Below are 11,535 nucleotides of genomic sequence, written 5' to 3'. Positions count from 1 at the left end.
AAGGGGAGTCAGAAGGATTCCCACTCTGCCATCACAAAGACAGGACCCAAGAAATACTAAACTCCTGTACACATCTGTTCCATATTATAAATACACATTATATACAAAATAATGTTATAAAATGTAGAAAGGTCAGTGCTTCTGATTCTTAAATTATCGAAATACTAGACTCCAAAATAAACTACAAAAAAAAAACAAACAAAATAAAAACTCATATTATTGATTTCTGAAGATCGGCTTCAAGGGTAGTCTGGGGGCAGTAGTGGGTGTGGGCAGAGCCCAGGCTCGAGGCCTTGGGAATGGGCTTGAGGGAGGAAAGGTCCTAGGTGGCGACAGCACCCAATTTCTCCCTCACTGGAATTTCCATCATCACTGCCCTGAGCTCCCCAGTTAGGCCTGTTGCCTCTGGCTGGGAAGAGGGGCAGGCCCTCCACCTATCTGCTCACAGGAGCCCAAGGCACCCAGGGCCAGAGGCTGTGGAAGCCAGGTAAGGCTTACCAGTATCCTTCCCCAGAGAGCCTGGGCCAGGGAGAGGCAGGGATGGTGTTAGGAGCGAGGCCCACGTGCAGCGGCTAGAGGTGCGGGCAGAAAATGCTTCTCCCGCTCCTCTCGGGGCGCTCACCTCACCTGCAGGGACACTCCTGCCAAGAGCTGAACCAGATGGTTTCCTGGCCCACAGACGGCCCTGCCCTTACTGGCCTCCTCTCTCCTCTCTGATTTGGACCCAGCTGTCGCCATGGAGCCTGGTCCAAGGCACTTTTGGAAACACAGATGCCAGTGGAGGCCACAGCAGCTCCGGGCCCCACGGGGCCACTGCCACTCTCTCTGGAAAATAGGCCAGAGCCCCAAAGGAGCCCTCTGAAGGCCACTGCTGGCAGGGCGGGTCCAAGTGGCACCTCTCCTCTCCTCTGTTCCCCTGGCTGGCGTGGCTGCCAATCTGATGCCAGACAGACACCCAAAGATGTGGAAGGGTACTGCATCTCTTGGCAAGTTCACAGTCTGTCCAGTTCATGCCATTCCCTCTTCCTCCTGAGAGCAGCACGTTGCATATTAAAAAATGTCCCATCCAGGATGCAATGTAAACAATGCAGAAGGAAGGTCCAGCTGCTGGGGCGAAGCTGGGATGTCCTGGGGAGGCTCCTGCCTTATACCTGGGGAGCATGTGGAGAGCACGAAAGTGGGTTACCCTGGGGTACAAGCACTCCCTCCATGGCTGCCCTGGGACTCCCTGAGAGAAGCCAGTGAGGCAGGTGGGGTGAAGAGGAGGTGGGAAAGCCCTCCCAGTCTTCTGCCCCAACACATACACATGCCTGGAAGACAGTGCTCATGAGGTGGGCCAGTGAAGGAAGCCAGTGAGCAAGGGGCAGGAGGGGCACAAGGCAACCACCCTCACCCACCAGCAGCTGGGAAGCAGCGCCTGGGAGCTGGCCGGGTGCCATGGCCGCCCAGCCCAGCACTAACACAGCAGGAAGAGACGGGGCTGGCTCACCACCACGGCTCCTGTTTCACACCCTCTGTGGCAACGAGGCCAGCAGGGATCCGAGAGCCACTGAACCCAGCCTGCCAAGGAGGGGTTCCGACCCACCCTTCAGGAGCGGCCCCTAAGGTCAAGAGTAACTGGACCACTTTCTCACCCCCTAAAGGCAGGAGGGAACATGCTAGAAGGGAAGGACAGCCTAGCACTCACCTCTGTGGCAATGACACATTCGTTCCTCTCTTCTGATATCAAACACACAGACTGGTACATGGAGTCCCTGGGGGAGCATATCGCTGATATCCGACACTCTGGCCTTTCACTGAGGGAACACAAGACAGGCCGGTGAGGGAGAGATGAAGAGAGGGCTGGAGGGAGGTGGAGCGCTAACCTGGACCCCGGAGAGCCAAAGGGAACTGGCAGAGGTGACTCTGGGAGAAGACACGGGAACTAGGGATGCCCAGTGCTAGCCTGGCGGGCAGTTAGCTACAGGCCTTAAGAGAGCCACAGGACCCCAACCTTCCCAGAGGGTCTCAGGCCTGGAAAAGGCCAGTTTGCCACCAGAGGCAAGCCATGCCGTGGGAAGATGGGGGTCACAAGTGACACAGTGTGGACACTTGACATTTGTGAATGAATGAATGAGTGAATGGGAAGGAGGGACAAAGGGAGCCTGGCAGAAATCTTGTCGGAGCATCCTCCTGTCAGCAGCAAGAGCCCCTGTTTGCTTAAAAGCTCCCACCTGTCCTGGGGGAGCCCAGGCAGTACCGTGAGGGGGTCCCTGGTGAGCCCTGGGCCTCTGGGTGCCGCTCACCTGTGTATCCGCAGTGGCGCCTTCTCCCCTAAGCTCTTGTCACTGTGGGGATACTTCCCGGGCAGGATCCCCCGCCCCAGGGGTCCTGGGGCCAGATTATAGTCCAATGTGTGGTTCTGTTGTTTGCCACAGTTGGACTTGTCCAGGCCACAGTCCACTTCCAGCTCCTTCTTCTGGTTTGTGTTCTTGAGCTGGGCGGCGGGGATCAGGTTGTCCTTCTGGAAGTCCGACAGGTTGTTCATGGCCTCCCTGCTGCCGTCGTCAGGCCGCCTGAGCCGCAGCTGCCGCACCGCCACTGCCACCATGCACAGTAGCACCAGCAGCACCACCAGTCCCACGCCCAGGGAGACGGCCACCCAGGGGAAGCTGGGGGGCATGCTCATGGGGAACTCGCAGCGGCTGCCCACAAAGCCGTAGGGGCAGTTGCAGACGAAGTTGTCCGGGGGGAGGCTGGCGTAGCAGGTGGCCCCGTTGAAGCAGGGTCCCGAGGCACAGGCGTCGGTGGGCATCCGCACCTCGCAGCGCCGGCCAGAGAAGCCAGCAGGGCAGGTGCATGCGAACCCGTTCTCCAGGTTGCGGCAAGTGCCGCCGTGGACACAAGGGCTGCGAGCACAGTCGCTGATATGGATTTCACAGTGGGCGCCTGTGAATCCAGGACGGCAGCGGCACATGCGGTTTGGACCTCGGTTCAGGCACTGGCCCCCTGTGGGTACACATGGGCCACAAGTCAGCAACCTCCTTGGACCCCACCCCACTCCCACCCCCCCGGTGCAGAGGGTGCCCCATCCCAGGAACCAAGGTCATCCGGGAACTCGGCCAGCATTCACAGATCCCACTACAAAGAGCTCTGCACAAAGAGTCAGGAGACCTGCAGTTGAGGGTGAGCCTGGTCCTCTACGCCTCAGTGGGCTCGTGTATAAGAACTGCCAGCATCTTACAGAGCTTTACAGTAGAATCGAACAGGTATGCTTGGGTTTGAATCTCAGCTGTCTCTCTCTAGCTGGGGATTTGGCACCCGTTGCTTTATTTTATTTCTAAGCCTAATTTCCTCATTTGTTACATTGGAGTAGAATGCTGTCTCCTCTATAGGAGATCTCTGAAGGTTAGGTAAGGTGATGCGTGAAGGCAGGAGCACATGCATGGTGTACAGTAAATGCTCAGAGAGATCTATTATTGTTTCATTTAATCTTCACAACATGAAAGACAGAGGACAGGTTCTATATTTTCCCATTCAGTGATGAAGAAACTGGCTCCGGGGAGTTAACTAAGTGATTAGCCAGAGAGCAGATTCCATCTCAGCCCTTCCAATCCCTCCGCAGCTCCTAAGGCTTCTCTCCTGCACGGTGCTGTCTGCCTGCCTCACAGAGGGTCACCAGAAGGCCAAGGAGACAAAGATAACCAACATGCTTGGTGTCCCCCAAAATGCTGAACATTCCAGACGCCTTATGCTGTGCCAGGCTCACTGTAGCCGTGGGGAGAGGTGAGGCCTCCAGGAGCAGGGACCTCACCGTGCTAGCCTCTTTCAAGGAGGGACATGAGGCCTCCAAGTTCCCTCGCTCTAGCCCAGGACTTCCTGGGGAGGGTCAGAGGCTGCCCCAGCCAGGTCAGGACATCGGAATAGGAATGGAAGCCAGGCAGGGTGCATACTGCTCCATCTCCAAAGGCCTGCACCCACTGCTAACCTGCTCCTCTTCCAAAGCCACCCAGATGATCAAGCAAGCTCTTCACCATCCGGAGCAGATGGGGATCCGTCTCAGCCTGCCCAGAGTGACAGACAAGGCCTCTCCCCTCTCTTGACCCTCCCTCACCAGAAAGTTCTCTTGGCCCCAGGGCCAGTCCACCAGGTTAGCAAGGCAACAGGACGCACCATTGGCACACGGATTGCTGGTACACCTGTCCACTTTCTTCTCGCAGTTGGAGCCAGTGAAGTTGGGGGGACATTCACAGGCATAGCTGGTCCCCTGGTTGCGCTCCCGACAGGAGCCCCCATTGAAGCAGGGAGAGTCGGCACAACTCAAGGTGCTGTGTTCGCAGTGCAGGCCATAGTAGCCCGGGGGACACAGGCAGCGGTAGCTGTCCTCCTGGTCCTGGAAAGAGAGCAGAAAGGGGCCAAAGTCAGACCCTTGGGGGCAGGGATTCCTGGCAGGGGGCTAGGCCCCACCTGCCCACAATGCCTGCCCATGGGTGCACATCCACTGGCCGCCTGGGGAGGGGATGCCTGGGCGTCGCCTGGCCAGAACTCTGCCTTCCTGCATTGGCCTAGGCCTCACCTTACAGCTGCCTCCATTGCGACAGGGGTTGCTGTCACACTCGCTGAGCTCCAGCTCACAGTCCACGCCAGTGTAGCCTGGGCGACAGGTGCAGGTATAGCTCCGCTGCCCACTGTTGGAGCACGTCGCCCCATTCTTGCACGGGGAATGATGGGTGCAGTAGTTGAGATCTGCGGAGACAGGAACCGACCGGCTGAGCAGAGCCAAAGAGTGGTCCCAACCTCCAGGCTCCTGGTGGTGCAAGTTCACTGTCCATGTTTGGCCCAGAGGGTTCAACTCAAAGTCTTCTGGGCCCAAATACCCTTCCTCTTCCCCCAGTGAAATCGGGTATATTGAAGCACCTAGAACCACATCTGAGGCGTACCATCAATCAAAGTTGAAAAAACACAGTTGGACGCAGTTAACTGCCCAAAGGTAAGCTCACAAGCACTGCAGCCAGGGGAGAATAAAGGTAAAAAGAGGAGGCACAGCAAGACCACATGTTGAGGAGGAAGTCAGAAAAGGCCTCGTGGAGGAGGGGCAGCTGAGGTAAGCCTGGAAACGGGCTACAATTTTAACAGGTGGAAAGAGTAGAGGGGAGGCGAGAGCCACGATAAGTGGTTGCCAGGCGTTTTTTAAAGCGAAATGCCTTACGAGGGTATTTTGAAATATAAGTATTTGTTTTCTTATTTGGGAAGGACAGGGAGGGAAAACCAGACAGAGCAAATACAGGGACTGTAAGGGCTCTGTTTGAATAAGATGAGTATATGACTGTGTCACCTGGGAGCAAATGTGGGGAGAGGAAAGAGAGAGGGCAGGAACCAGGTGTGTGTGTGTGTGTGTGTGTGTGTGTGTTTGGGGGGATTGCAGTGGGGTAGAAAGTGACACACACACACACACATACGAAGAATACAGGGGCTGAATTCCAAGCCCCTTGTTGCCAGCAAGTCAGGGCCCAGGCAAGTCCTTTCTATCCTGGCAAGCGTCCTGCCCACCCTACCCAGGCCTGTGCTGGTGTCTCCATGGCAGCAGCCACCCCATTTGACCCTGAAAATGGGAGGCACGTGCTGCAGCTGGCTATGAGGATGAAGGAAAAAAGGCCCCCTCCCCCATCATTGGGGCTGGCAGACCCCAGTGCAGCCAGAAGAGTGACCAGCCCCCTGAACACCAGGAAGACAGTGTGGGCTTGGGCAGCTGCCTGGCAAGTGCTACTGGGGGAAACAAGGGAGGCCGTTTCTGCCCCACCGAGAAGGCGGTTAGATGTCACTCCGCCCAGAGGCCCAGCTCACCCACAGCCTCAGGGCAGCCAGTGGGCACACCCCACCAGACAGCTGTTTAGGGGAGAGCTGCTCAAACAGCTCTGGTAGGTAAGCAAACACTTAGGGGGTTAATAGGTAACTACAAGGCAGAAAGAGGAACTGAGCCCGGCACCCCTCTCTCTGGCCTTGCTGGAATTTATGAGTGCAACCTTCAGGCTGCCAACTTGTCACCCTCCTGGCTTCTCCAGCCACCCTTCCTCCCCAGCACCTAAGGAAGAAGGACCCACCATCTCGTTCTAAGCCAGTTATTAAGATCCTTACAGTCCCAAGCTCCTTGAAGGATAATGGGAAAGCCGACTCAGCAGTCATCGAGTAGGAAGAGTCCAGGTGACAACCCTGGTTCCCATGCCCTGCCCAGCTCTCCGTCCCCTCTCTTTGCCCTGACTCACCTTGGTCACAGAATAGGCCTCCCCACCCCTCATCACAAGTGCATTGCCAGGGGGTGCTGCAGGTGCCGTGGCGACAGCCGTTGTGGGGGATGCATTCGTTGCACAGGCGGCCCTGCCAGCCTGGGCGGCAGCTGTAGAACAAAAGAGAAGCTGAGGGTGAGGTGAGGGCCTGGACAGGGGACGGCTCCCCCCGTCACCGCTTCCTGTCCACTACTCACATGCACTCTGCTGGCTTGCTGCAGTAGCCATTCTGTTCATGACAGCCCGAAAGACAGACAGCTGAGGAGAGAAGGCGGCACTGGGTGAGGGTGGGATGACAATGACTCTGAAGTCCCACTCTCCCTCTCCTGGCCCTGGGGGTGCCCCCCAGCTCTCCTGGGCTCACTTCCCACTCCTGGCTTCCCAGAGGAGCCATGGATGTCTTAAAGAGAAATGATGGCACAGGGAAGGAGAATCCAGGCTGGATGGAATGCAATTATGGGGTCTTTGTGGGCTTTAGCACCATGGGGAGGAGCACTGAGAAGAGGGAGGGCAGAGTCCAAGCCCATCCTAAGCATCCCCAGCTGTTACTGAGGCCCAGGTAGTGGACAGCCCAGACCCGCTCTCCAAGGGAGGCAGGCTGCAGCCGAAAAGATGCCACTGTGTTTGTTCCGGGGACCCCCCTCCAGGCAGGTGGGAGCTTGGCTGCTTACGCTGTTCGCAGTACTCCCCAGTCCAGCCGGGCAGGCAGGACAGGCTGCCATCTGGCTGGCACACGTAGTGGCCGAAGTGGTCATTGCGCTTCTTGCATAGCCGTGAGCAGCTGTCCCCATAGTAGTTGTCACTGCAGATGACCCGGTAAGAGTAGCGCAGCCTTGTGAGAGGGCTGGTCTGCTCATCCGGTAACCAGTTCTGGCCCACAGCTAGGGAGCCCTGGATGGTGATCTTGCTGATGAGCGCGTCTGGTGGCAAGGCCTCTGAAGGGGCAGAGGGCCAGGTCAAGGAAGGGCAGCCAGTCCCCAAGAGTGCCAGCAACTGCTGGATCAAACCAGTTGTCCAGATGACCCCACCTGCCAGCAAACGCAGGCCAGAGGAACCCAAGTGTCCCACTGCTTAGCTGCTCTGTGTGTGCATGTGCAGAGGGCCTGATACCATTCAAAAAGGGGACAATAGAAGGATGTTAAGATATCCCAATGTTCTGGAGGCAGATAGGCAGGGGAAAGAGGAAAAGAGGTCAAAATGGGGGGGGGGGGAGAGAAAAAAGAAAAAGAAAAGCTCTCCAGGCCTTTGAGGACCCTGGGAGCAAGGGGTCCTCTGGTGCCCATTCAGGGGTTCTGCCCTCAGAGATGGGTAATGCTTTTCTTTTTCCTTTGCAAAGTGAGAATTGTTGTGCTGCTGAAATATCCTTTTCCTCTGTGTCAGAACAACATCCCAAAGCCATTATTCCCTTTCCAAAGGAGCGGAATTCGAGAAAGGTGTAAAATACAGGAAGGGGCCCGTCAGCGGCGCTGGCAGCTTCGGCCTTTCTCACCGCCGTGCTCCCCGCGTTCCCACGCCAAAAATAACCCGCAGGAAACGCAATTGTGCTCAGAGTCCAGGCAGCGGGCGGAATCCGAGCGTCCAGCGCGGGGCGCAGCTCCCGGCCTAGCTAAGCGTCCTGCCCCCCACGCCCCCACCCCGCACTTCCCCCGCCTATTACAGATTAACTCTTTCGGCGCTGCGCCGTGTCGCCCCCCTGTGGCCGCGGAGCGAGCTACTCACCTGGCCGCAGGTCGTCTCCTGGCGCGTGCCAAGCTTCGATGATGAGTGAGAAGGTACCCTGGGAACGGAAAGGAGGGGGCGGGGAAAGACAGAGAGAGCGAGATGAACAGGGGATGGTGGGGGTGCCTTTCGGCAGCCGGTTTAATTAATCTAATTGCAGGATACAGTTACTGCGCCCGGGTCTATGTAACGGGTCTGCACTCAGCATCGCGCGCGAGCTAGGAAGGCGAGACAACCCCGGGTAGGAGGAGAGTTGAGGGATGAGGGAATGTACGCGGGAGTCTTTCTGAGATGGAGCACGCCCCGGGGTTGTAGGTGATGAAAATCGTATCCCTAGCGCTGGGAGAAGATGGAGCGTAGAACGGGGAAGAGAGAGACTGGTGAGAGCGTACAGGAGGGTGAGGTCCCAGGAGAGAGTCGGAAAGAAGGATCAGAAGAGAGTGCCCCCCCTTTTATTGGAGGGGAGCGAGGCAATCTAGGGAGAAGGCTTTGGTCCCAGGGAAACCCCTTCTCTCGGCTTTCGTGACCTCCCCGGGCGCCCAGGCTGTGCTCACCGGCCAGGTGAAATTGAAGGGCAGTTGGAGAGGGTTGCGTCCCCCGCCGCTACTGTCGTCGCCGACGGCGAAGGAGTTCGTGCCCAGCACAGGCGTGGAGACGCTGCCGAAGGTGCAGGGCCCGGGTGAGAAGACCGCCTGGAAGTGCTTAAGGCAGACGCGGAAGAAGGTCCGGCAGCCGGGTTCGCACGGCCGCCCGCTGGCGAGTACGCCGCGCTCGTTGGCAAACTCCTGCAGCTGCAGCTGGAAGACTCCAGAGCCGGCCGCGCGCTATTGCCCAGGGACCGAGGGAAGGAAGAAGGAGAGCGGTCAGCTCGGTGGACGCCAGGGGCTCAGGCCCAGGGCACGGTGGGAGGGGGCGGAGGGGGCGCGGGATGTTACCTCCTGCCAAAGTGCCACCAGCAGCAGTAGCGCCCAGCCAGAGGCGCTACGGGTTGCGGCTGCCATTCCCTGGGGCGTCGCTCTCTGCACCCGCCGGTTGTGAATCGTTCCCGCGCGTCCAACCGCCAGAGGGGTCCCTGAAAAGCCAGGCTCCGCTCGGGGTTTTCCTCCCGCCTCTCCTTCTCGCTAGCTCCGCTCCAACTGCCACGGTAGGTAATCCAGGTGAGGGCGGCTGGGTGGCGGCCGCGCTGAGGACGTGTCCTCGGACTAATCCTGGGGCTGTAAGCAGGCTAGTGTCCGGGTACACTGCACTGAGGCGGCTTGAGCTGCAGCTCTTGGCCTCGCGTTCCCAGCCTGCGCTCAGCGCCGCTACTGAAACCTGCGCTCTCGGGAGCTTTCCTTATATATATTGGCTCCTCTCTTCACCCGCCTGTCACTCAGACTCGTGGTCACTCTCCCCTCCCCTCGGGCCTCTAGCTGCTACAGCCCCAGCCCCGCCCGGAGGGGGCCTCCGCCCCCGCCTTCCCCCCTCCCAGCCAGCCAGTCAGGCACAGGTCCCCGCCCCTCTGTGCCGCTCTCAGCCCCTGGGTCCCCCAGCTCAGCGCGTGCCGAGGTGACCAGTTCTCCGCAATCGCGTGGATACAGGCCGAGACCCCGGCAGTGGGAGGACAGGGGGAGGGCGAGGGGGAATGGGGCGGGAGGTGAGCGAGTGGTTCCCGGATGGTCGTGGGGGCGGAGACACGGGGGAGTCCCCGTCGGCGGTGTGACCACGGCCGGCGTTAGTTACCTGCAGCCCTGGAGAAGGTAAAAAGAACTTAAGCTCAGAAAGCGAAACCAGTGCTAAAGGACTCCAGTCTCCTTCACCTTCCCGGAACTTCGGGAGCCCTGGCGTCGTCGGCCCCCAACCTGTGAGCGTCCACCCCCCCGCCCCCCCCCCCCGCGCGCAGCAGGGAAGCCAGAGGACGCATTAACCTCTCTGTGGCCACTCCGTGCTAGGCGAGGGACCAAGCATCTAAGACTCGGGGGCTCGGCCCCTCCACCTGGTGGGCATCTCCCTCCCCAGTTATGGGGGGCGTGTCCAGCGCGTGCCTCCTCCCTTCTGCCTCCCGCCTGGGCTCCGCGCGTGCCAGTCCCCAGACGCGTGGTACCCGTGCTGGGGGTAGGAGGGCGTGGTCCCCGAGGTAGAAGAAGGGGGGCGCGTCCTCAGCTGTATGGTAATAAGGGTCTGGCCCCGCCTTCAGCGCCTCTCCTCACCTGGGTTTAGCCTCAGCTCCAGAGCCCACCTTCACCCCCCAACAGCCTCAAGCCTCGGCCCGCGTCCTGTCGCTCCGTTGGAGCAGGGAGGAACTCTCCTGACTGCAGAGTTGGCTCGAGCCACCAGAGAGTCCAGGGGCTGAGGCCGGGCAGACCCGGGTCCTCTCCTCATAGGGCAAAATGTAGGGTGGAACTGGAAGCGCGCAGACTCGTATGGGTTTCAGGCGGCTTCACCCGTCTCGCCTTCTCGGCTCCCCCGGGTGGCCCCACTTCTCCAAGCGGCGGCAGTGCAGCTGCTTTCCCGGAACCGGCGTGATCCCCGAAGGCTTTAGACCGGGGAGGGCCGGCTTCTCTCAGTATCGGGGGGTGCAGAGGAGCGGTCTCTCTCCGCGACGCTGAGGGCGGCGGGGGCCTTGTGGCTTCAGCTGTCAGCCCGCCCGCACAGCGATGGCTGTCGTCGGGCGATAAGATCGGCGCTGGGGGGAGCAGGGACGCGGCGCGGGCCCGGGGGAGTCTTGCGGGGGGCGGGGGGCACGGCTCGGAGCCCAACAGCTGCCTAGGCCGAGCATGGTCTGATTTTTTTTTTTTTAACTTGGTGGTGGTGAAGGATTGAGGGAGAAGCATGAGAAACAAGAGGTTGGGAGCGTGGGTTGGGGGAGGGGTGAGGTGAGGAGACGGGCTCCGGGGTCCCCCACGCACGGCCACCCCTCCCAGCCACCATCTGGCGCGAACGGGTTGGCGTGGGGAACCGAGGTGGGGCGGGGGCCGGCAGATGGGCCCAGGCTGCGCTCCAGAGTTAATGTAGGTTATGGACAGGCGGAGTCCCCAGGCCCGAGGGAGGAGGAGCCCAGGACTTGCCTCCCAGCGATCCTGACCAGTGGGTTCTCTGCCCATCCTCTACGAATCCCTTAGTCCTGCCTAGGGTGCCAAAGAGTGCCCCTCGCTTTCCTCTGAGCTGGCATCCAGCCCTACCTAGTTCTGTCCGCTTCCACCCCCAAATCCTGGCCTGGGAGTTCATAAAAAACTCGCTCCTTTTCTGGATCTGGCTCATGCCTGACCCTCAAGGGAGACATCCAGTCCCACAGGAGACATTTCGTTCAGTATTGGTAGATCTGGAACACTCTATCCCTCACACACATCCGGACTGATGTGCCCAAAAGCACTTTGCAAACTGTCAAGGACCAAACAAAAGTATCATCATTACCCTCAGAGTCAAGAATTCTTGAAAGGGATCCCAGAGATAGAAATCCTCTGACCTGTAGGGGGAAAGGGTTAAATTCTCTTCACCATCAAAAGGCATTCCTGAAGCACCTATTTGCTATACGGTGCTGTCCCAGAAGTTCATTTACTCCCCTAAGACTCTA

The 11,535-nt window shown here is 59.1% G+C and overlaps 1 protein-coding gene across 2 annotated transcripts; it reads right to left on the bottom strand.

Moving 5' to 3' along the window:
* Nucleotides 1-216: 216 nt before the first annotated feature.
* Nucleotides 217-9,719, bottom strand: DLL4 (delta like canonical Notch ligand 4). 2 transcript variants are annotated; one of them, XM_079913443.1, is made up of 11 exons: nucleotides 8,918-9,719; nucleotides 8,537-8,806; nucleotides 7,983-8,040; nucleotides 6,935-7,198; nucleotides 6,461-6,521; nucleotides 6,243-6,373; nucleotides 4,556-4,725; nucleotides 4,153-4,372; nucleotides 2,286-2,988; nucleotides 1,688-1,796; nucleotides 217-1,151 (listed from the first exon to the last, which is right to left on the bottom strand). In XM_079913443.1, the coding sequence occupies exons 1-11, from the start codon at nucleotides 8,981-8,983 to the stop codon at nucleotides 1,146-1,148; spliced, it is 2,058 nt and encodes a 685-aa protein (XP_079769569.1). In that variant the 5' UTR covers nucleotides 8,984-9,719; the 3' UTR covers nucleotides 217-1,145. The 2 variants fall into 2 exon arrangements, with proteins under 2 accessions (XP_079769569.1, XP_079769568.1); XM_079913442.1 differs by lacking the exon at nucleotides 217-1,151 and having other exon boundaries at nucleotides 1,533-1,796.
* Between the last annotated feature and the right edge of the window lie 1,816 nt (nucleotides 9,720-11,535).

Source organism: Stenella coeruleoalba (genome assembly GCF_951394435.1).
Source record: "Stenella coeruleoalba genome assembly, chromosome: 2".
NCBI lineage: Eukaryota > Metazoa > Chordata > Mammalia > Artiodactyla > Delphinidae > Stenella > Stenella coeruleoalba.
This window is presented reverse-complemented; position numbering and strand designations above follow the sequence as displayed.

Coding starts and splice junctions, on each gene's coding strand:
- DLL4 (XM_079913442.1), bottom strand. CDS start 8,983: ATGGCAGCCGCAACCCGTAGCGCCTCTGGCTGGGCGCTACTGCTGCTG. Junction 7,199..7,982: donor AGGAGACGACCTGCGGCCAG/GTGAGTAGCTCG, acceptor CTGCCCCTTCAG/AGGCCTTGCCACCAGACGCG. Junction 6,374..6,460: donor AGCAAGCCAGCAGAGTGCAT/GTGAGTAGTGGA, acceptor TTTGTTCTACAG/CTGCCGCCCAGGCTGGCAGG.